We start from the raw sequence: 22893 nt of genomic DNA on the forward strand, positions 1-22893 counted from the left end.
GGTCTACATGGTTTGGGCTGAAAATAACATCGAAAGTTTATAGGGCAGACATCCGAATGGATCGTCGCCGTCACGGGGACGTGCGACCGGCCCCAGGTTACCTAGAGTCGCCAAAGGGGCAGCAGGCCCCCGCCCGTAATATTTTAGATGGTCAGATCAGCAGGCTCTTGCTCCAAATGTTTTTGAGCAGGATTGCTAAACCTACGGCCCTCCAGCTGTTGTAAAACTACAACTCCCACAATGCCCTGCTGTAGGTTGATAGCTGTAGGCTGTCCAAGAATGCTGGGAGTTGTAGTTTTGCAACAGCTGGAGGTCCGCAGGCTGAGCATGCCTGTTTTTGAGGGTCACCAGCAGGCCATCAATCATAATTTTTCAAGGGTGTGTATGATGCCCTCCTTTATGTGTAATAAAGGGTGTATTGGAGTGCCGGTTCCTTGTAATTTTTGGCAGCCCTTTCACCTAGTTAATAGGCTTTATGAGTGTAGGAGTCCCACTACCTGAACAATTGTACCACAATGTGAATGAGGCCCTCCTTTATGTGATATACAGGTTGTATTGGAGTGCCTCTTCCTTGTAATTTTTGGCAGCACTTGCACTTTATATGCAAGTAATTATACAGGAAAGAATGTTTCCTAACAATTTTTCTTTTAAAATCGATTTTATCTTTGGTTTTGTGCGTATTATTGTCAGTCTGTAAAAGTGGCGTACTACTCGGACAACATCGTTCCCAGTAGCGACCTGGGAGTCCAAGATACATCCAGACATCCTCCCCATGCTGTTCCCGAACCATTTAGGTGGTGTTTCCATCAATTTCTGACCTTTTCCTTTGAACCAGGCACCCTCTCCCTTCTTCAGAGCAGGGGGTGCCTGGTTTAATGCTCGGGTTCTCCCTTTGACTTCCATTATGCTCGGTAGAGCATCCCGATGTGTTCGGCCAGAGCACCCGAGCACTATATTTATGGAGCACTCATCCTGCTTACAAAGTGTATGGACTGCTGACTGATTGGTAATCTGATACTGACTCCCCATTCAAGTTTGCATTTATTGACAGCACATCCCCTGTCTACACAGGAAAATGTGCTGCTGACAAACAGGTATTTTTACATGCACATAAAAGATCAGCCAACAAACGGTTTTTTATACAGGGCAATGATGGGAATGAGCATTCATTAGCGGCAGGCAGGGAGTTATAAAGCCTACTGTTATGTACTGCTGACATTAGCACATCGCTGATGTCAGTCAGCTGCATAACGTTATTTCTCATGACAGAAACCCTTTAAAAATGAAACCAGATCAGAAAAAAACGGACATTTGTCACTATCTGGTTTAACTGGCAGAAAAAATTATAGGTGACACATTTTGGCTGGGGAAAAAGACTGAGATTCCTCCTTCCAAAGACTTTTCCTGCCATTTACAGTACACCTCTTCCTTCCGCTAATTCGCTGCCACAGTGGGAAATTATATTTGTTTCTAGACTTTTGCTTGTGTCCCACCCCAATTCCAACCACTTCCCTCAGTGACCCCAAAGCAATGATAATTTTCTTCAGAAATGGTATGGTGTAAAATGATCAGTTTTGCTGAGTTCTTAAAACTAATATTCAATAAGATTTTGAACGGAAGTTCTCTCAAGCACAGGAGCTTTAGTGACCCCAAAGCCTCATTCTCAGAATGTGAAAACTCAGATAAGGCTACTTTCACACTAGCGTTTTTGCTGGATCCGGCAGGGCTCAGCAAAAGCGCTTCCGTTACTGCTAACACAACCATCTGCATCCGTTATAAACGGATCCGGTTGTATTATCTTTAACATAGCCAAGACGGATCCGTCATGAACTCCACTGAAAGTCAATGGGGGACGGATCCGTTTTCTATTGTGGCAGAGAAAACAAATCCGTCCCCATTAACTTGCATTGGGGGTCATGCCGGATCCTTTTTGCCCCGCATGCCATGACGGGAAGAAAACCGCAGCTTGCTGCGGTTTGCTCTCCGGTATGGGTACTCAACCAAACGGAACAGAATGCATTTTGGAGCATTCCGTTCTGTTCAGTTGACAATGAATGGGGACAAACGGAAGCGTTTTTCTCTGGTATTGAGACCCTATGACGGATCTCAATACTGGAAAATAGAAACTCTAGTGTGAAAGTAGCCTTATACATTGTTTTATAAGTCAGACCAACACAGACCTTTAAAAAAAAAAAAAAAAAAAAGCTACAAAAATTCACTCCTTATGGAACTGATAAATTATATTATTTATATTTATTTTATTTATGTATTCTCTTTGACATTAGAATAAATCCCACAGCAAATGACCTTTTTTTTTTTTTTTTTTTTAAACTTTCAATTGAAGTGGTTGTCCCCGCTTGGTCCCCTGCTATGAACCAGCCTAATAATTTATTGGACAGTTATTTGTGCACAGGGTGCCTGGCAAGAAGCATCTTTCTATGGGGAAAACAGCTCATCGGGGGAGGGGTAGTCAGAACCGCAACTATCATTCAAAAAGAGGTTGTCTTTATGAGCCAACGCTTTTACACAATGCATAAAAACACTATACAGGAGTGTACAAGGAGTATCCAGTAAAATGCTTGAAAACTGCTGATCTTAAACATCTCATAAAATCCTTAATTCAATCAACTTTGAGGTGTCCTATTTTATGGATTCATACTGAAAAATATTAAAACATTTTTTTTTCTTGCAGTGAATGTGAAGGAAGAAGGAGGACATTCTCTTCATGCAGTAACGACTCTTTAAATGCTTCTGTTGCTCCACTCATACCACGTCGAATTTCGTGGCGTCAGCAGATTTTTCTCAGGGTAGCTTCACCAATGATCAACTCTCCCTCAGATATGCAGCATATAGGTGTGTATCTACGCAGTTACCAACTCCATTTTCTGTTACTACTCCTTTTTCCGTAGGCGTATGTCAGGTATAATCACTATGGACTATGGGCACCTTTAGGGACAATTTTTATGTTATGCATTCTCTCGTCGTTTTGGGCTAAAAATAATTTTTTCATTTGGTCTCTTTTGATTTGTTCTTCTTTGGTCTTCATTTTCAGCCATTTTCCCAGGCTGTTAACTTCAGTGTATTTGCAGACTAGCAGGTTTTCTATTTACACGGAGTCCCATCTTATGACCGCTCATGTGTATACCTTTTCTGAACTCCTGACAGCTAATAAACACTTATTATAGCTCAAGTATTATCAAACTGGTAAGAATATGGCTTAAATAAGTGTTTATGAACCGTCAGGATTTCAGAGATAAGGGCTTCACATGAGCTGTCAGAAGTAAATCGATAGCCTGCTAGTCTGCAAATACACAGACGTTAACACATGTACTGGGAAAATGGCTAAACATTTGTAATAAAGACCAATTGAAAAAATGATTATTAATCAGCCCAACATGAGTAGAATGCAATAATTAAAGAATGCACCCAAAGCCTGTAAATACATAAATGTATGTTTATCGACCAATTCTAGAGCAGTTGTCAATGAATGGCAATACCATAATCATATCAATGAATTAATCCAGAAAGTCTGATAATCTGGCTGTTGCCTTCGTTACAGAACTACAATTAAATGTTCTTTACGGTATATTTCCGTAAATGATTTTTCACGGATGTTTGGCAATATGTCTTGGCCAAAATCTGACAGGAAACCAAACATGTTATTATATTGTTAAATATTAAGATAAGTAAAAAAAACACTTTAAAGAGGACCTGTCACCGCTCCTGGTTTAGTAAATACCGTACTTGTATAATTCTGCATTGTGCCATTCCTTTGTTATTCCTACAATAAATTAATGAATACATTGACTACTGGGCCCTTTTCAAAGAGATGTGTCCATACACAATCGGATTCTGGCAGCTCTGATTAGACAGTAAGGACAGACTGCCGACTAGTAACACTCAGTTGTTAATTTTTAGCATGAATTTCTAATGGGAATAAGAAAAGGAGAGCCACAACACAAAGTTCTAAGAAAGCATGAAAAAGCCATGTATTTGCTGAATTAGACACGTCAGGAGCGCAGGCAGCTCCTCTATAATGTTCTCTGAGTTTATTACTACATGTTATTGGATGTACTGACTAAATTACACCAAGAAGGCTTAAAAAGGATCGAAAACTTGTCACTGAAACAAGAAGTACCAGTATGTTTATACAGAAAACAGGAAGTCTGTTCAGTGACAGAATGGTAAGAACTCCTCGGAGGTCAGATGGAAAATGTTGTCACCCTTCATGTGTAAGGTTTGATGCTGTGGCAATGATTATGGGCCTTCTGCGTCTCCATGGTTTCAGATCTTTTAGATGGGAAGGATTTGCTGCCGTTGTCCCCTCTTCCCGCAACCATGGAAGAGGATCCTCTAGCATCCCTTCTTCAGGATGACAGTGCAGATGGGAAACGGAGTGCTGAAGACTTTCAGAGACTATGGAGGAAGGCAATACATCAACAGATTTTATTACTGAGAATGGAAAAGGAGAACCTGAAGCTTGAAGGTTAGTTCTAAACCTGACATAAGAAATTATAGGAAGTTTTATGTCTCCAGGCATTGGGTTACAAAATCTCTGTCTCAAACTTTACATGTGCATGATATTCCCAAGTTCCTCATAAGAACAAAAGGTCATTGTCACATTTCCCTGGTCGTGTAGCTGTTGCCATTTGTGTATAACGATGGATATTGTGTTATAAGAGTTTCCTCAATGCTGTCTTCTTACTACGTGTCTCCAGTAAGAGGTCATGCAGTCGTACTACTGTGCTCTGAGCACTACCATGCCCAACATGTTTGTGGGTAAATATTATGAAATAGTACCTGTCAACCCTGTAAAGGCTTATTGAGTAATTCATTTACAATCGCATTAAATTTCAGTTTAAATACTGGTAATAATAGTCATGCTAATATAAACCAGTTAATACAAATTGTTTTCTCTTTGTTGTGCTTTCACGGAACATATGTTTTATCAGAAGGTAAGACTATCATTGTTTTGTGATTTCATATTATAATTTCCTTGTGTGCAATTCACCCTTATAGTATAACATTACTGACACGATAGGTAGATTCGCAACAGAATGAATCTACGGTTAGGGTCGGAGCATATGGTGTGGTCATGCCGCAGCCGTAATACTGCAAAGCGACTAAGCAGTGTGGTCCTAATTATCTACCATCATCTTTTCATTGGAGACATACAGTTTTTTTTATTGCAAATAGGAGGGAATGCATCCATTGTTTTTAGTTGTAGCTATGACTAAGGGCTGTGTTACACTGGCCGACGGTCAGCCAGATCATCGCTAACAAGTGTTCGTGGGAATACTCATTAGCGATGATCTGCCAGTGAAAAAGTGTTGCCAATTACCCGTCGAACGAACAAATGCTTGTTTATCAGGTCATCGCATCTTTTATGCAGGCAGAAAAATCATTGTTTGCCGCCAGCAGATTGTGGTGTCTAATCGCGCTCTGCTGCCGGCAAACAATGATTCTGTATGGGGACGAGAGATAGCATAACGATTGCTCCTCCTCATTATGTAATTGCATCGGTCTCCTTCACTGACGAGCAGGCACTTGTCGGGAAGGAACACTCATCTGTCAGTGTAATACAGCCCTAAAACCCCATTTGATGGGACGTGTAAGGCTTGTTTCACATATGCATGAAACGGATCCGGCAGGGTGTGACGGCCGGGAACAGCCTGTCGGATCCGTCCCTGCCGGGCGCAGCCGTATGCTGATGGCATTCCTTTCATCCCCTTTCACTATAATGGGGGCTGGCAGAGATCTGGAAGCAAACCGCCAAATATGCTGAGGAGCAGCCAGACAAATACCGGGGACGGATCCAATAGGCTGTTTCTGGCCGGAACAGCCTGCTGCATATGTGAAACAAGTGTAAGCAGCACTACACACCATCTCTGATGAAGTTTGTGGTCATAAAGTTTGCATATGTTTTACCTGAAGACGCTGGGTGCCTTCCCTTCTATTTGCTGCATTTCTAGTGTAGCCCTAGACCTGTCTGCATGTCTAGGAGACATATTGTGAGCTGGATTTGCTGTGTCTTGTCAGATTTGTATTATTCTTTATGTTAAAATCACTAACATAGATATCTAACTTGCTGGAGTGATGTGGTGAGGCCACATATTGGTCCCTTGAATATTTTTTACTTAACATATAGGCCCTTATTTATCACACGTTCACTCCAGAATTCTGGCTTCAAAAAGTCGCAAAAAAGGGGTTACTTTTTGGGCTCACCTGCACAAGAATTTAGCGAATTTTTGCATTTTTAGATCACTCACTACAGTTTTGGGTGGGAAAGTGGTGGTGTGGTTACCTATGATAATACGTTTTTTACTCCAGATTTATCACTGGGACTTTTTTAGAGTCAGTAGGAGGATGGAGCAGGAAAACTGGAGAAGCTTTTCTAGACAAAAGTGTTAGGATTAAGGCCGCATTCACACATACGTGGATTTTCACGGTCCGTGAAAACCTGTCCTGCTGAGTGCACAAGCGCACGGGGTCATTGGTTGCTATAATGCCGTGCGCTTCGTGCCGCTGTACAGTAATGTACTCATATAGATCATACGAGTGTATTACTGTACAGCAGTGGCGGCACAAAGCGCACGGCGTTATAGCAACCAATGACGCCGTGCAATATGCAGGACGGGTTTTGACGGACCGTGGTCCGTGAAAATCCACATACAGAATGTGTGAATGCGGCCTAAGGATGAAACAAATTTATCAAACATAATGAGACATTTGATAAATGTGGCATAAAGTACTCCAACATAGACTCAAGCAAAACCGACTTCAAATGTTCCCCTTATGATAAATTCTCGCCAATGTCTGAATGTACGGAAAGATTTTAAGAGGATTGCTGCACAAAACTTTATAATAGATTTGATTTTAAAATTCCCCACTACTTCCCACTGCTTGCTGTCGCAGCATGATATATCATCCAGTGCCATGGGACATCACCAGTCACTGGCCTCGCCAGTGTTTTATGTTTTTCAAGGCACTTGGTGGTGGCTATATTTTATGGTCTGTTAAATGCACTTTGCTTGCAGTCAGTTTCCCTAAAGAAATCCACCTTACCTCAACCTTCTTTTACCCAACTGCAGATGCCGGAGGACAGTCAGTCTCTCCTTAAAGGGAATGTGTCACCAAAAATTTTATCTACCAGTTAAAACCAGATAGTAAGGCTACTTTCACACTGGCTTTTCTGGGTCTGCTTGTGAGATCCGTTTCAAGGCTCTCACAAGCGGCCCAAAACGGATCAGTTTAGCCCCAATGCATTCTGAATGGATAAGGATCCGTTCAGAATGCATCAGTTTGGCTCCGTTCAGCATCCATTCCGCTCTGGAGGCGGACACCAAAACACAGCTTGCAGCGTTTTGGTGTCCGCCTGGCGATGCGGAGCCAAACGGATCCGTCCTGACTTACAATGTAAGTGAATGGGGATGGATCCGTTTTCACTGGCACAATATGGTGCAATTGTAAACGGATCCGTCCCCCATTGACTTTCAATGTAAGTCAGGACGGATCCGTTTGACTTACACTTAGACTTCGATTTTTTTTTTTTACAGAGTAATGCAAACGGATCCGTTCTGAACGGATACCAGCGTTTGCATTATAGGAGCGGCTCCGGCTGTGCAGATACTAGACGGATCCGCACCTAACGCAGGTGTGAAAGTAGCCTAACACATCTCCTTTTTCTAACCTGTTTTTATTTTCTGATTGTAGATTTATTGTATTCTATATCCTGAACATGATTATGGGGGCGGCCATCTTGCCTGAGCTGTTCTTAACAGCATTTAGAAAGCATTAACAAAATTTCTTTACGGCAGCCCCATGGTCCATAGACACAATGGTCAGGAGGACGCTTCTATGGGAGAGTTTTGTAGACATGATCTGTGCCCTGTGCAGAGGTCAGAAGGAGCGTATAAGCTGTGATATCGCCTATTGTGAATGGTGGACCCTGTATTGGCTGTGCACAGAGGTAATATAGAAAAATCAGTTTTTGCTTGAGCTGTTCTTAACAGCGTTTACAAAGCATAAAAAAAAAAGTGTTTTTCGGCATCCCCATAGACATTATGGTCAGGAGCTGACCTCATTGACTTCTATGGAGTTTTCTAAGCATGCTCTGTGACCTGTGCAGAGGTCATTGTACAAGGAAACAATAGATAAGCTTTGACATCACCTATTGTGAATGGTGGATCCTGTATTATCTGTCATTCTAATTATGCCTGTAATGATATCACCTCTGTGTATAGATAAGCAGATACCTACAGTAAAATGAGCTGTACAGACCAAGAAGTGGCACCAATTATTTGGCTTAGTGGCCAGTGCGAAAATGTAGGATTTTTTGTTTAACCTGTTACGGACACGGCGTACAGGTACGCCCTGATGTCCTGGTACTTAAGGACACAGGGCGTACCTGGTCACCCTGTGTAGGCGATCGCAGCAAACCGCAGGTCAATTCATACCTGCTGTTTGCTGCGTTTCCGGGTTATTCGGGTCTCTGAGGACCCGATAACCCGGAACAGGATGGTGATCGGTGGTGTGATAATACATCACCAATCACCATCCTGTGATCCTGAGGTGAACTTGTCTGGTGTACCCCAGAGCGATTTGAACCCGTGATTCCTGATTTTGTAGACCAACAAGGAATCCAGATTTCCACAGTGGGCTTCACTGAATACGACTATTTTAGTCTTTTTTTCAGTGACCACTTTGTAAATCTAATGGTGGAGCAAACAAACCTGTACGCCCAACAGTTTGTTGCTCAACACCTGGGCTCCTTTTTGGCTAGGCCCGGTGGCTGGACCCCGGTCAGTGCAGCCGAGATGAGGACGTTTTGGGGCCTCATGCTGCACATGGGCCTAGTTAAGAAACCTAGTGTCAGGCATTACTGGAGTGGGGACGTCCTCTACCAGACCCCACTTTACAGTACGGCCATGACACGTACCCGATTGGAGGCCATCCAGAAATGCCTGCATTATGCAGATAATGCAGCATGTCCCCCCGAAGGTGATCCTGCCTATGACCGCCTGTACAAAATCAGGCCGGTCATCAATCACTTTGGGGCCAAATTTGTACAGGCCTATGTACCTGGAAGGGAGGTCGCGGTTGAAGAGTCTCTCATTGCTTTCAAGGGGAGACTCCTTTATCGCCAGTATGTTCCCTCAAAGCGGGAGAGGTATGGCGTGAAGCTGTACAAACTTTGTGAGAGTACCTCAGGGTACACTTACAAGTTTTGTGTGTACGAGGGGCGAGATTCCCGTATTCAACCCCCAGAATGTCCCCCCACTCTGGGTGTTAGCAGGAAACTTGTGTGGGACCTTATGCACCCACTGCTAGATGAGGGTTACCACCTGTACGTGGATAACTTTTATACTAGTATCCCCTTGTTCCAGTCCCTCACCACCATATCCACGTCCGCTTGTGGGACCGTGCGGAAAAATCAACGCGGCCTCCCTGCCCACCCCCTCCAGGTACCTATCCCCAGGGGTGAGACCCGTGTCCTTACCAGTGAAAACCTGTTGCTGGTCAGATATAAGGACAAGAGGGATGTCCTTGTACTGTCCACAATTCATGGTAACGGCATAACCCCTGTCCCTGTGCGAGGTACCGTGGCAACGGTCCTCAAGCCCGATTGTATCGTCGACTACAATCAGTATATGGGAGGAGTTAATCTCTCTGATCAAGTCCTCAAGCCATATAATGCCATGCGCAAAACCCGGGCATGGTACAAAAAAGTTGCAGTCTACTTGGTGCAGGTTGCCTTGTACAACTCTTTTGTGCTGTCCCGGAGCGCTGGCAACACAGGGAAATTCCTTCAGTTCTATGAGGCAGTTCCCAAACACCTGATCTTTTCTGACCGGGAAAGAGCAGGCCGGAGTACCTCGGGAAGTGGAGGTGCCCGGATCGTCCCTGGCCAGCACTTTCCAGGTGTGGTCTTCCATACTGGAAAGAAGGGACGGACCCAAAAAAAAGTGCAGTGTGTGTCGCAGGAGGGGGATACGGTTGACGGTTGCTTCAGGGAGTACCACACTTCCATGGAGTACTAAATTTATATCCAAATTTAGCCACTGACAATCGGATAAAAAACTGGTTCTCAGACTTGAGACACTAAAACTCCAAAAAAAAAAAAATTCAAAAATATTAGTAAAAATAAAAAAAGTAGACATATTAGGTATTGACGCGTCCGTAATAATCTGCTCTATAAAAATACCCCCCCAACCCCTCAGATGAACACGGTCAAAAAAATAACATCAAAACGGGGCAAAAAAAAGTTTTTTGTCACCTTACATCACAAAAATTGTAATAGCAAGCGATCAAAAGGTCATATGCCCCCCAAAATAGTGGCAATAAAACCGTCCTCTCATCCTGCAAAAAATGAGCCCCTACCTAAGATAATCGGCTAAAAACAAAAAAAAAATGACTCAAACTATGGAGATACTAAAATTTGTTTTTTTTTTGTTTATAAAAAGATAATATAGTGTAAAACATAAATAAATAAAAAGTTGACATATTAGGTATCGTCGCGTCCATAAGAATCGGCTTTAAAAAAATACCCCCCCAACCCCTCAGATGAACACGGTAAAAAAATTTAAATAAAAACTGTGCCAAAAAAGTTTTTCTTTGGCAAATTTTCTATTTTAATCCGTTTTTTCCAATAACAAAGTAAGGGTTAACAGCCAAACAAAACGTAATATTTATTTCCCTCATACCGCAGTTTACAGAAACAGCCCATATGTGGTGGTAAACTGCTGTATGACCAAACGGCAGGGCGCAGAAGGAAAGGAATGCCGTATGGTTTCTGGAAGGCAGATTTTGATGGCCTTTTTTTTTTTTTGGCACAATGTCCCATTTGAAGCCACCCTGATGCACCCCTAGAGTAAAAACTCCATAAAAGCCACCCCATCTAAGAAATTACACCCCTCAAGGTATCCAAAACTGATTTTACAAACGTCGTTAACCCTTTAGGTATTCCACAAGAGTTATTGGCAAATGGAGATGAAATTTCGGAATTTCTATTTCTGGTAGCCTTGCCTCACAAAAATTTAATATAGATAAACCAAAGATCATATGTACCCTAAAAATAGTCCCAACAAAACTGCCACCTTATCACGTAGTTTCCAAAATGGGGTCACTTTTATGGAGTTTCTACTCTAGGGGCGCATCAGGGGGGCTTCAAAGGGGCCTTGGTGTAAATAATCCAGTCCAGCAAAATCTGCCTTCCAAAAACCACACGGCGCACCTTTCCCGCTATGCCCTACTGTGTGCCCGTACAGTAGTTTACGGCCACATATGGGGTGTTTCTGCAAACTACAGAAACGGGGCAATAAATTATAGCATTTTGTTTGGCTGTTAACCCTTGATTTGTTACTGGAAAAAAATGGATTAAAATGGAAAATTTGCCAAAAAAATAGAAAATCTCAAATTTCATCCCCATTTGCCAATAACTCTTGTGCCACACCTAAAGAGTTAACAAAGTTTGTAAAATCAGTTTTGAATACCTTGAGGGGTGTAGTTTCTAGAATGGGGTCATTTTTGGGTGGTTTCTATTATGTAAGCCTTACATAATGACTTCAGACCTGAACTGGTCCCTAGAAATTGGGTTTTTGAAAATTTCTGAAAAATTTAAAGATTTGCTTCTAAACTGCTAAGCCTTGTAACATCCCCAAAAACGTCATTCCCAAAATGATCCAAACATGAAGTAGACATATGGCGAATGTAAAGTAATAACTATTTTTGGAGTTATTACTGTGTATTATAGAAGTAGAGAAATTGAAACTTGGAAATTTGCAATTTTTTCCAAATATTTGGTAAAAATAAAAATTAATTTTTTTTTACTTCATTTAACCACTGTCATGAAGTACAATATGTGACGAAAAAACAATCTCAGAATGGCCTGGATAAGTAAAAGCGTTTTAAAGTGATCAGCACTTAAAGTGACACTGGTCAGATTTGCAAAAAATGGCCTGGTTCTTAAGGTGAAATAAAGCTGTGTCCTTAAGGAGTTAAATATAAATATTGACATGGAAAATTAAAAATAACATCACCAAAAATTATTAAAAAATATGATAAACATCAAAACATGATTTAAACAATAGTTCATTTTTTGATACACATTTCCTTGAAACACAGTAGATCAATTGCACTAGCATCTAGCCAATTACGTTGTGTTTTCAACTTCAGTTAATGGTCTGCAGAGTTTAGTGCAGCCTATCATTCCTACAGGAACTATTCTGTTCTTCATAAAGATGCATGAACTGCAGGGTTAATTCAATTCATATATGGTGGTTTTTGCCATGTTGTTGTTTCCTTTCTTTTCTTTTTTTTTTGCTATAATAATACTAATCAGTGACTAAAACAACACCTATGAACTGTTTGAATGGCTTCTTTTTTGTATTCCTTATTTTTATTATCTTTTTTGTATTTCCAGCAAGCAGAGATGAGCTGCAGTCTAGAAAAATCAAGCTAGATTATGAGGAGGTTGGAATTTGTCAAAAAGAAGTTTCAAATCTCTGGGAGAAGAAATTAAACTGCAGGACTAAAATCCGGTTTGACATGGAAGAGATATATGCAACACTAAAAGAAGGTACAGACATTTTAGTTAATACAAGGCACTTACTAATGTATTGTGATTGTCCATATAGCCTCCTTTCCTGGCTTCATTCATTTTTCTATCACATTATACACTTTTTGGGGACAAAACCATTCTGCAATCCAGCAGCAGTGGACGTGCTTGCACTGCTTGGGGATACGACCATGTTGTAATCCAGCAGCAGTGGCCGCTTTTGCACCCTATAGGAAAAAGCACGGGCCTCTCTGGCAGCCAGGACCATGGGAGTGCGCATAGGCATGCATGTGCAGCAGTTTCTGTTCCAGCCACCTCGATTCTTAGCTGCAGCGGTGGTCGTAACCCCAGGCAAAAAAAGCAGTGTATAATGTGATGGAAAAATGAATCAAGCCAGCAAAGGAGGCAATATGGACAATCACAATACATTAGTAAGTGCCTTTTATTAGCTTTGTCTACATGATGAATACCATTTGCTGAAGTGAGACAACTCGTTTAAAGCGATTGCCCAGCCTTTTCTAAGTGATCCTGAAGATCTTCTATCGCTTAAAAAAGGTCCCTTTAGTTACATGTTGGTTGTTTATGTAAAAACAGGTCATGGTGGAAATGGAGGAGTACTTATTGATTAATAGAGCATCCTGTACCTCTGAGTTCATTCCAACTTCTCGTCACAAGTGTGCCCCTTGAACTAATATTAGTTGCAGAGCCAGGAAAAGGCATGGCACATAGGCTAGTGGGTATTTGTTTTAACATAACTTCTGTCTAAGAATCCGCTTGGCTGTTGAATACCACCATGAGGGATAATCCCACTAAAATATGACTTGGCATAAGTAAGTAGGAGGCTCCCTGAGCAGAGCAGGCATCATAGCCACGGGTTGCCTGCTGTTTCATAAAGCAGACACCCGCCGCTCATGTCTACTACCGGTGGTAATGCCGGTCACAGACATTTAACACTTTATATTCTGTGGTCAATCCTGGCCATGGCATCTAATCGCGCTAAATACCAGACGCACGTGCTTCCGGTAATGCTCCGGCTCCCCCATGTGATCGGAGGAGCCGGAGCATATTCGCAGCAGCCCCTGTTCGCAGCAGCCCTAATGCATTGGAGTCTATAAGAATAGCAATCTAATGAGTGCTTGTTATAGTTCCCTATGGGAACTATAAAAAAGTGGGAAAAAATAAATAAAGTTTAAAAAAAAATTACAAATATAAAAATCACCTCTCTTTCCCCAAAATAAAAATAAAAACATACACATCAAGGGTAGCACCACATGTGAAAAGGCCCATACTATAGAGATATCTTCCCCATACAGCGAAAGGAAAAAAAAAAAAAAGTCAAAATGGCTGATTCGCCATTTTTGATTGCTTCATTTCGCACAAAATTGAAATAAAAAGTGATCAAAAAGTATTACACACCCCAAAATGGTATCAATGAAAACTACAGATCGCCTCATACACATAACTACAAAAAAGTTATAGGGGTCAGAATATGGCGACAAGAAAATAAAACTTTTTTTTTCCCACGTTTTTTTTTCAAGTATCGCTGGATTTGTACTGACCTGTACAATGAAAGTAACTGGTCAGTTTTATCGCACTTTGAACGTTGTAAAAAAACAAAAAAATAAATAAAACTGTGGCGGAATTGCTTCCCCCCCCCCCCCCCCAATTTTACCCCATTTGGAATTTTTGTTCCTGCTTCCCACTACATCATATGCAATAATAAATAATGCAATTGGAAAGTACAACCTGTCCCACAAAAAACAAACCCTCATACGGCTATTTGAACAGAAAAATAAAAAAGTTATGGCTCCGTGAAGGCAGAGAGCGCAAAATAAAAATGAAAAAATCCAAGGTAGAAGGGAATAAAGGGGGTTCTCTGGGAAAGATAAAAATGAAAATACTAAAAAAATATGTTATCATAAATAAACTCTTAAATGCCTTTAAATATTTATAATGGCTCATTTTGTCTAGGGGACTATGAGTGAAAGAGTTAAAATGGCCGCTGTCAGATTTCTGAGCATGGAATCCATCCTCCTAATGACACTGCAGGGCAGCCTGTGAAAATACAGAGCAGGACCCCTTTGCAGGCTCGGTTCTCTGCCTGTGTGAGCACTGTGAAGCACAAAATGATGTGCAGAAGACAGCTGAGATAACTTTGGAGCTCTCCTCACCTCCTACTCACAATGTGAAGGGTAGGAATGAGGACCAGACGTGCTGCTATGGGGAAGGAGCGTCATTAGAAAACACTTCAGCTTGTGAGTAACAGGCGAGGTGAACTCCATTCTGAGATAACTGCTCCGCTGTCATCTGCACATAATCTACAGCTTCAGGCCTCGCTCACATTTCCTTGTCAGTGTCACATCCGTGAAAAATAGCGTACGTGTTTCATCCATGAAGTTGTCCATGAAGGATCCGTGGTTGGTCCGTGTGTCTGTTTTTGCCATCCATGTGTCATCTGTAATTCACTGACGTTGCTCAGCTGAAAATTAATTTCCAAAGAATCTCCTATTCGTCTTCAGTGAAAAACGGACGCAACACGGATGTGTGTCAGTGATTTTCAAGGGCCCATAGACTTCAATGGGTGTGCTTGGTCCGCATCACGGATCAAAGTAGTGCATGTCCCCTGAAAAGTTACTGTGTAGCTTAGGCTACTTTCACACTCGCGTTTTTGAATTCCGTTTGTGAGATCCGTTTCAAGGCTCTCACAAACGGTTCAAAACGGATCAGTTCAGCCCCAATGCATTCTGAATGGATAAGGATCCGTTCAGAATGCATTAGTTTGGCTCCGTTCCGCCTCCATTCCGCTCTGGATGCGGACACCAAAATGCTGCTTGCAGTCAATGGGGACAGATCCGTTTTCACTGGCACAATATGGTGCAGTTGAAAACGGATCCCCCCCCATCCCTTGACTTTCAATGTAAGTCAGGGCGGATCCGTTTTGACTTATACTTTTTTTTAAAAGAATAATGCAAACGGATCCGTTCTGAACGGATACAAGCGTTTGCATTATAGGTGCGGATCCTTCTGTGCAGATACTAGACGGATCCGCACCTAACGCAGGTGTGAAAGTAGCCTTAGAAGTATCTGATGTACATGCACAGTTACATTTAAACTTCTCCAAAAGAAGATTACCTTTATTTTATTGCTCAAAATTATAGACCTATTTATATATATTAAATCACCTGCGGTCTCAGTATAAACGGTTCACTCCCGTAACTTACAAAATGACACAACAAGAAAGGAGTGTGCGACACACCAATATAAGGAAATAAGAATCAATTTTATTGAAGTATTGATAAAATGTACATAATATATAAAATATATAGGTGGCAGGGACAACCACAGTCCTACATTACCCTGTAATCGGCCCAGTCATATAAAATGTTAAAACAATATCTCAATATCTAAACATGTGGGTAACAATTTATCTAAAAGATATAATGCAGGAATAGGCAAGAGATATATATAATAGACATCTAAGCCCTAACACTACTAAACGGCAATACGGCCTGGATCATGGTGAAACAAGTCAAAATGCCAGGTGTTGCACTGAGTGGTAAGACAACATACCATGTAAGTCAGGACGGATCAGTTTTGACTTAGACTTTTTTTGAAAGAATAATGAAAACGGATCCGTTATGAACGGATACAAGCGTTTGCATTATCAGTGCGGATCCGTCTGTGCAGATACAAGACGGATCCGCACCAAACGCAGGTAGTAGCCTAATATATAATATAGTATATTTTTGTTCAACGTCATCTTATTTACTGTATATACACTTCTCAAAAAAATAAAGGGAACACTTAAACAACACAATGTAACTCCAAGTCAATCACACTTCTGTGAAATCAAACTGTTCACTTAGGAAGCAACACTGAGTGACAATCAATTTCACATGCTGTTGTGCAAATGAGATAGACAACAGGTGGAAATTATAGGCAATTAGCAAGACACCCCCAATAAAGGAGTGGTTCTGCAGGTGGTGACCACAGAGCACTTCTCAGTTCCTATGCTTCCTGGCTGATGTTTTGGTCACTTTTGAATGCTGGCGGTGCTTTCACTCTAGTGGTAGCATGAGACGGAGTCTACAACCCACACAAGTGGCTCAGGTAGTGCAGCTTATCCAGGATGGCACATCAATGCGAGCTGTGGCAAGAAGGTTTGCTGTGTCTGTCAGCGTAGTGTCCAGAGCATGGAGGCGCTACCAGGAGACAGGCCAGTACATCAGGAGACGTGGAGGAGGCCGTAGGAGGGCAACAACCCAGCAGCAGGACCGCTACCTCCGCCTTTGTGCAAGGAGGAACAGGAGGAGCACTGCCAGAGCCCTTCAAAATTACCTCCAGCAGGCCACAAATGTGCATGTGTCTGCTCAAACGGTCAGAAACAGACTCCATGAGGGTGATATGAGGGCCCGACGTCCACAGGTGGGGGTTGTGCTTACAGCCCAACACCGTGCAGGACGATTGGCATTTGCCAGAGAACACAAAGATTGGCAAATTCGCCACTGGCGCCTGTGCTCTTCACAGATGAAAGCAGGTTCACACTGAGCACATGTGACAGACGTGACAGAGTCTTGAGACGCCGTGGAGAATGTTCTGCTGCCTGCAACATCCTCCAGCATGACCAGTTTGGCATTGGGTCAGTAATGGTGTGGGGTGGCATTTCTTTGGAGGGCCGCACAGCCCTCCATGTGCTCGCCAGAGGTAGCCTGACTGCCATTAGGTACCGAGATGAGATCCTCAGACCCCTTGTGAGACCATATGCTGGTGCGGTTGGCCCTGGGTTCTTCCTAATGCAAGACAAGGCTAGACCTCATGTGGCTGGAGTGTGTCAGCAGTTCCTGCAAGACAAAGGCATTGATGCTATGGACTGGCCCGCCCGTTCCCCAGACCTGAATCCAATTGAGCACATCTGGGACATCATGTCTCGCTCTATCCACCAACCTCACGTTGCACCACAGACTGTCCAGGAGTTGGCAGATGCTTTAGTCCAGGTCTGGGAGGAGATCCCTCGGGAGACCGTCCGCCACCTCATCAGGAGCATGCACAGGCGTTGTAGGGAGGTCATACAGGCACGTGGAGGCCACACACACTACTGAGCCTCATTTTGACTTGTTTTAAGGACATTACATCAAAGTTGGATCAGCCTGTAGTGTGTTTTTCCACTTTAATTTTGAGTTTGACTCCAAATCCAGACCTCCATGGGTTTCAAATTTGATTTCCATTTTTTAATTTTTGTGTGATTTTGTTGTCAGCACATTCAACTATGTAAAGAACAAAGTATTTCAGAAGAATATTTAATTAATTCAGATCTAGGATGTGTTATTTTTGTGTTCCCTTTATTTTTTTGAGCAGTGTATTATACACCATGATATTATACAATACGCTTATTTTTTTTATTTTTTATGTCTCTTCTTGATAGGGGTCCCAAAATGTAAACGCGGGGAAATCTGGCAGTTTCTTTCTGTGCAGTATCGTCTAAGGCACCGACTTCCAAGCAAACAGCATCCCCCGGATATAACATACAGTGAGCTCCTGAAGCAACTCACAGCACAGCAGCATGCCATCCTTGTTGATCTTGGTATGTGGTTAACATTTGTCTATAGAAGATCTTTAAATTTTTAATTTGCCACGTTCTCTATATAAATATTTTATACTACTGCTGCGATCAATTTATCTGTGACTTTTAAAGAGAATCTTTCACCAGATTTGCCTTCCTCTGGATCAACTTGCAGGATAACAGGCCGAACTGGATGGACAAATGTCTTTTTTCGGCCTTATGTACTATGTTACTAGATACATCATTATGAATCCAACTTGCGTGTGAGATGCGCACTCGTCAGGACTCTGTAACAGTCTTTGTCCTGTTTCTATATGTGGCCCCATTGTGTAGAAATTAGCTTTTTTCCTTTATGCTAATTAGCCCCTGAGTGCAATGGGCTGTGCTCTTTTCCATTCCGTGCCACGCCCCCACTACTTTGACTGACAGGGCTTGGCAGTGAAGACACACCCAGCCCTGAAGTCTGATGGCAGTGATTATGCGCACGCGCTGTACAGGGATAGAGACGTTTTAGGTTGTCATCTTTATAACGGTTTATGTTCAGTATTGGAATTATAGGCTATTTTTGCTATTTATGATCGACATTATTGGATATGAATTTGAATATTAAGGAATACATCCATTTATCTTTCAGGAAGGACTTTTCCAACTCACCCTTACTTCTCTGCCCAACTGGGAGCAGGACAGCTTTCTCTGTACAATCTTCTTAAAGCATACTCTTTGCTTGACAAGGAAGTAGGCTATTGCCAGGGAATTAGTTTTGTGGCTGGGGTGCTTCTACTGCATATGAGTGAACAGCAAGCCTTCGAGATGCTAAAATTTCTCATGTACGACCTATCCTTCCGGAAGCAGTATCGGCCAGATATGATGTCTCTTCAGGTATTCCTCTTTCCTCTTAAAGGAGCACTTAACCTAAAGCCTGCAGCGTATATGCATCGTGAGGCTGGGGTTCTTTGAGCCTTCAGAGGAAATTTTTTTGGAGTCTAATGTAAAATTCTGATAGAGTATATACATACAACTTAAATTTACATGGACGTATCTTAATAGAATCACCAGAGCTGGAAAAAACTAAAATCTGGTTTTAATCTCGAAACATGTATTCCTAATTAAAAATGATAGATTTCTAAGGATACTTTCACACTAGCATTCTTGCTGGATTTGTCAGGGCTCAGCAAAAATGCTTCCGTTACTGATAATACAACCATCTGCATACGGTTGTATTATCTTTAACAAGACGGATCAGTCATGAACACCATTGAAAGTCAATGGGGAACACTGTTTTCTGTTGTGTCAGAGTAAGGCCTTATGCACACGACCGTGCCGTTTTTTTGCGGTCCGCAAACCGCGGATTCGCAAAAAACGGAAGCTGCCCGTGTGCCTTCCGCAATTTAGGGAACGGGCGGCCAATTGTAGACATGCCTATTCTTGTCCGCAAAACGGACAAGAATAGGACATGCTATATTTTTTTTGCAGGGCCTCGAAACGGAGCAACGGATGCGGACAGCACACTGAGTGCTGTCCGCATATTTTGCGGCCCCGTTGAATCGAATGGGTCCGCATCCGTGCCGCAGTTTTCGCGGCTCGGATGCGGACCATAACTACGGTCGTGTGCATGAGGCCTAAGGCTACTTTCACACTCACGTTTTGTGCGAATCCGTCATAGACCGGAGGGCCCCTTTAAATTTCACCTTCATTTTGTGTTAATTTCTGTAAAACGCCTAAAGGGTTAACAAGCTTTCAAATGCAAATTTGAATACTTTGAGGGGTGAAGTTTTTAAAATGGGTCAATTTATGGGCTTTCCAATATATAGACCCCTCAAAGCCATTTCAGAGCTGAATTAGTCTCTTAAAAAAAAAAAAAAGACTTTGGAACAACTGATAATCTTAAAGGCTATGTACACCTTTGGGGCCAATTTATTTTATTGTTGCATTGTACTCCTTTTGAGCTAAAATCATATTTTTAATTAACAACATGGAATCCGTTTTTGTGTACATAGCTGAGATGCTGTAGTAGCAGCCTGTGGATTTTCTCATCGTCATCTAAGGAGCAGAAGGACTCCTTATCTCTGCTCTCTGACATTATAAACACTCATTAAAGCTCAATCCTTATTTTACTGATAAGAATGTGGCTTAATTAAGTGTTTATGACCTCTCAGTAGTTTAGAGATAAGGTTTATTAGAAGACCCTGTGGGAGTACCAGTCACACCGCTATAAAAACAGTTAACCCTTTGTGAGTGAACAGCTCAATATTTTTAATAAAGGCCAGTTAAAAAAATGATTTTTAACCAAAAATTAATAACATTCAATCATTAAAAAACAATTACTTCCAATGGTGTACATATATTTAAGTCTTGTAACGTTGCAAAAAAACATAAAAGTACATATAAAAAATTCTGCCAAAATAGCCTGGACATATGGTAAATGCCAATTATTTACTATGGTAAATGTCAATTTTTAACTATTTTGTGAAGTCTGACTTTCTGTATTACTACATAAAGTGACACATGTCAGAGTTGAAAAATGGGACTCCTGCATTTGATCCAACATGGCATTAGCTGGAAGGGGTTAATATACGTAGAATGTTTTATTCTCTTAGCAGTTTAGATTAAGTCACACATTATCTGCAGCCTGGATTATACTCGAGGGTTACAACCAGAACTCTAGGTCTATAACTTAAGGCGTTCATCTGTACGTTTTTTTTCTAGATACAAATGTACCAACTTTCACGGCTTCTGCATGACTATCACAGGGATCTGTACAACCACCTGGAAGAGAATGAGATAAGCCCAAGCCTCTATGCAGCTCCCTGGTTCCTAACACTATTTGCCTCACAGTTCCCTCTTGGATTTGTCGCCAGAGTCTTTGGTAAGGCTAAGTCCTCATCAGCGCTTTTATTCCAGTTCTGGCATAGGCATAGGATACCGGATGCCGCATGTGCCAGACGCTGCTGGCACCCGACGTATACCGCTTGCTTTATTGGGGATTGTCGGGATTCTGCCTTGGTGGAACCTCCACCACTGATGTGAGCCTATTTCTAAAACATTGCAGAAAGCCACCCCAGGAGAGCAGATATTCTGCATACTTGGCTAAAGCAGTGGCAGTCAATAAGCAACACTATGGGGGTCTAAAATGTGGCTGTTGACTCCATCAGTCAGGACAGGCATCTACATAGGCATATGTTCATGGATATTTTTTATTTTTTATGACTATGTTTACACTGTATAGTTTTCTTTTTGTAATGCCCATCACTAATACAGTACCTGTGAATGAGCAGAGCCACTATGCCCCTGTAAGAATGTGAGCCTCAGTTCCCACATAAATGTTCCCCATGTTCCCTTCAGCATCTCCTCAAAGTGGCAGTCAGATAATACCTTTTAACACACCTCCATAATCCAGTGGCACTTGGTATTCTGCCAACGATAAGTTTCTCTAAAGAACCAGTCGGTGACTACGGACAGCAGCGTCCATCTCTTGTGCCAAGCAGCCACCTGTCCTCCAGAAGGGCACCACTGGTCTTAGATCATTATTTTTCTTATATCATTGTATTATTGTTATTACTATGAGCAGTGATTGCCTATAGCAGGGAGTCGGCAACCTTCGGCACTCCAGTTACTGTGAAACTACAACACCCAGCATCCAACATGCTAGGCTGTTCAAGTGAACAGAGCATTCTGGTGTTGTAGTTTCAGAACATCTGGAGTGACGGAGGTTGCTGATCCCTGGCCTATAGATTTCATTGAAGCACTCTAGATTTGATATTATTGGTACTTGTGTAGGTGTTTGAATTACATGGTATATATGATTAATCTTTCTTTCTTTATAGATATTATTTTTGTACAAGGAACTGAAGTCATTTTCAAAGTGGCACTTAGTCTGCTCAGTAATAATAAGGAATGTATTATAGCATGTGACAGTTTTGAAAATATAGTAGATTTTCTGAAGATCAATATTCCTGATATGACAAATGACACTATGGAAAAAATAGTAACCCAGGTAACTTGATAACTTATTATTTGAACTTTAACATGTAGCTTTGTTGTAAGGCCTCGGAGAAAATTAAGCATAATCTAAGGTGGCAGGAAGAAGATGATATTGATACATAGTTGCGTATGACACTGGCTGACCTGTTACATGTACACTTGGCAGCTGAAGACATCTGTGTTGCTCCCATCAAAAATGATGTTTAAATATATATATAAATTAACCTCTAGGAGCAACGGGGGTGTTAACGTTACACCTAGAGGTTTTGCTCTCTCTGCAACTGCCGCGCCCTCTGCTCTTTGATTGACAGGGCCAGGCGTGATGATGTTTTAACTGCCTGGACCTGTCTATCAAAGCGCAGGGCGGCCCGGCAGTTGCAGAGAGAGCAGAGCCTCTAGGAGTAATGGCAACTCCCCCGTTGCTCCTAGTACCCTATTTGCATATGTTAAAACATCATTTTTCTGTCAGACAAGTTGATAGGTGCAAATCCTGCCCTTTAAAACAGCACAGTCGATGTTTGGTTTTTAAAATTATAATTTGTTTCCACTATTTTTATGTTATTTTTTATTTTATTTTACTACTATGTGTCAGGGTATATTGCGAGTAAAATCTGTGGCGTCATTCCTAGCATTACAGGTGACTAGGCATTGATTGAGCAATGTGTTTAGCATTTTTGGTTTACAGAGAAATTATTATAGCAGTTAGAATCACGGTATGAGTATGCTGACAATTCTTTTTTTATGACTCAATACACCAGCCTTTATTTTTTTTATTCCATGCATCATGCGGTATAAA

General features: G+C 41.8%; 1 protein-coding gene across 3 annotated transcripts in view; it reads left to right on the top strand.

Annotated features, from left to right (window-relative positions):
* Positions 1–22893, top strand: part of TBC1D4 (TBC1 domain family member 4) — a 159832-nt gene that overhangs the window by 130572 nt on the left and 6367 nt on the right. For all 3 annotated transcript variants that reach the window (XM_040425347.1, XM_040425349.1, XM_040425348.1), the window contains 7 exons: positions 2693–2853; positions 4289–4486; positions 12422–12577; positions 17979–18137; positions 18751–18995; positions 20823–20982; positions 21941–22110. In XM_040425347.1, the coding sequence (XP_040281281.1) occupies positions 2693–2853; positions 4289–4486; positions 12422–12577; positions 17979–18137; positions 18751–18995; positions 20823–20982; positions 21941–22110 (1249 nt within the window). The remainder of the gene's footprint in view (positions 1–2692; positions 2854–4288; positions 4487–12421; positions 12578–17978; positions 18138–18750; positions 18996–20822; positions 20983–21940; positions 22111–22893) is intronic.

Source organism: Bufo bufo, chromosome 3, assembly GCF_905171765.1.
Source record: "Bufo bufo chromosome 3, aBufBuf1.1, whole genome shotgun sequence".
In the NCBI taxonomy this organism is placed as follows: Eukaryota; Metazoa; Chordata; class Amphibia; order Anura; family Bufonidae; genus Bufo; species Bufo bufo.